Raw genomic sequence first — 2,175 nt, forward strand, 5'->3', positions numbered from 1 at the left:
GGAAAAGAAAGGAACTCGTGGAAAGAAATCCGCGAAGAGCGAAGAGGTGAAACGAGGTGAATAGCCAAGCACGGTTAGGTGGCAGGCAATTGACAAGGAGGAGAGAGGTACACCTTGAAAGCAGGAGGAGGCTAGTCGCGGGCAGAAAGCAGCGAGCAGGTGACGGTCAGCTGAATAGGGGATAGAGAAACGCGACGCGGAGGTGTATAGAAGTGGCAGAAGGGGTGTGGAGGATAGAAAGAGAGGGAGATAGAGAGAGAGCAGGAGGTGGATCAGAGTACAGCGTCATTTAGCAGACGACGCGTATAATAGGGGAAACGAGCGAAACCCGGTATAAGCTGTGCTCGTCGGGAATGGCCGCGCGCAACGCGATAATTCTATTTGCCGTACGATTATGAGAGTATCTACCTCGAACCAGACTCTGCCGCTCTCGTATTTCGCTCTCGTATTTCCTACCGGGATCAAAGCGGATGTGAGACCGCTCGCGGACAGAAGCCCGATAATAATTATTTGTCCGACACGTTGCGATACGCTCGTTATCCACCGCTTCGTCCCCGTGCCACCCTTTGTCATTGTTTCTCCTTTTTTTTTTGTCCCCTCCCGAGTTTTTATTTTTATATTTTTTTTCTTTTTTTGCGTTCGCTTTTTTTCCGTCCTTTTTTTTTTGTACGCTTTTTTTCGCTTCTCCCTCCCCCTCTCTCTTTCTCTCTCTCTCTCTCTCGTTGCGACAATCAACCGATTATCGACGAGCCTCCGTGTGACTCCCACGCGTGGTGGCTCGCGAATGAAAGAATCGGTGCGCGCTTTTTTTTTCTTTTTTTTTTTTTTTTATACATATCGACGGTTTCGATTCGAATTCCCTTCCCCCATCCCCCTCCCCCTTTTTTCTCGATATGCTAAAAATAATGCGCGGTTTAGCTGTCGCGGTGTTTCTTTTAATCGCGTCGAAATTAATTGGTGGGTATCGTCAAAGAGATCAAAGGGAAGGATCGAGAAATTTGAATAGGGGCAATATTCGTTGGATATATTTCGTGGTGTTGAAATGAGAGAAAGGAAATGGAAAAAAGAAAAAAAAAAAAAGAAAAAAGAAATCGCATCGCGAGACCTGAGTCAAGGGTCTCATTAATAAAGATATCCAACGAGTCATATCGATGTGTGTATTCGTTAAAAAAAAAAGAAAAAGTCAATTTCAAACGTCTATAAACACGATCGCGAAATTGAAGAATGGATCGAAGCAACGAGATCTTCGAAGAAAATTTTTTTTCTTGCGAAAGAACGAATATCGCGAGCTAAATTTCCGAAAGTATTCGTCGAAAGGCGAGCTATAATGGCCGAACCAGTCCGGTCGTTCCCTCTCAACTGGATTCTCGCGGTTCTCGAACGTAACAGGTGAGGATATCACGGTGAGATCTCGATCGATCTCGACGCTGCCCTGATTTCGAGGTGGCAGACAGTCGATGAGAGGAACATATCCTCGACCGGTTTGGAACGGCCCTTCCACCTCTTTCGTTTTGATTGCAGGTTTTGCGTGGGCGATCGATTCTATCTGTGCGAGAACAAAATCCTATGCGAGTTCGACTACGAGGAGAGGCTCGCGTTCGCCAATATGTCAGTACAAACACCGGCCACGCTGGCGTACATCAAAAGGCAACTGCCCCCAGCGCCGACACCGCCTGGCCAGAACATGCATCCGGGTCACAATCCGCTGCAACCTCATCAGGGACTTGGCCAGTCGGTGGGTCAACACAATCACGTGTCCAACGTAAGTTAAGAGGGGATCCTAAAATCGTTTGAGCCGCGCTCGTTTCAAGCATTGCGACACTTGGGATCGATCACTTGGGATCAACATCCCGATGCCACTTTTACTTAACCCTCCTCTATATATTATCGAACACCGATGGAACGAAACGGAAAACGCGATTTCGAATTCCATTCCAATGGAACTCGCATCATTAGGCAACTTTTAATCCTATTAATATTCCTTTCGAATTTTCTTTCGAACGAAGGAGAACAGAGAGATTCTAGGTTGTTTTTAATGGGCGCAGGGACAAATGTCGGGGAGCACACCGATGGTGAACGGGACGGCCATAGGCGTGGGCGGCCCAAGAGCTCCAGGGGACATGAACAACAACGGTTTGTCGGGTCCTGCCCTCGGCCCGGTCAAGCCACCGCCAA

General features: G+C 47.8%; 1 protein-coding gene across 6 annotated transcripts in view; it reads left to right on the forward strand.

Moving 5' to 3' along the window:
• Positions 1-2,175, forward strand: part of LOC102679772 (LIM domain only protein 3-like) — a 78,544-nt gene that overhangs the window by 76,175 nt on the left and 194 nt on the right. For all 6 annotated transcript variants that reach the window (XM_006609842.2, XM_006609841.2, XM_031515297.1 and 3 more), the window contains 2 exons: positions 1,522-1,762; positions 2,046-2,175. In XM_006609842.2, the coding sequence (XP_006609905.1) occupies positions 1,522-1,762; positions 2,046-2,175 (371 nt within the window). The remainder of the gene's footprint in view (positions 1-1,521; positions 1,763-2,045) is intronic.

Source organism: Apis dorsata, unplaced genomic scaffold (assembly GCF_000469605.1).
Source record: "Apis dorsata unplaced genomic scaffold, Apis dorsata 1.3 scaffold_61, whole genome shotgun sequence".
NCBI classification, from domain to species: Eukaryota; Metazoa; Arthropoda; class Insecta; order Hymenoptera; family Apidae; genus Apis; species Apis dorsata.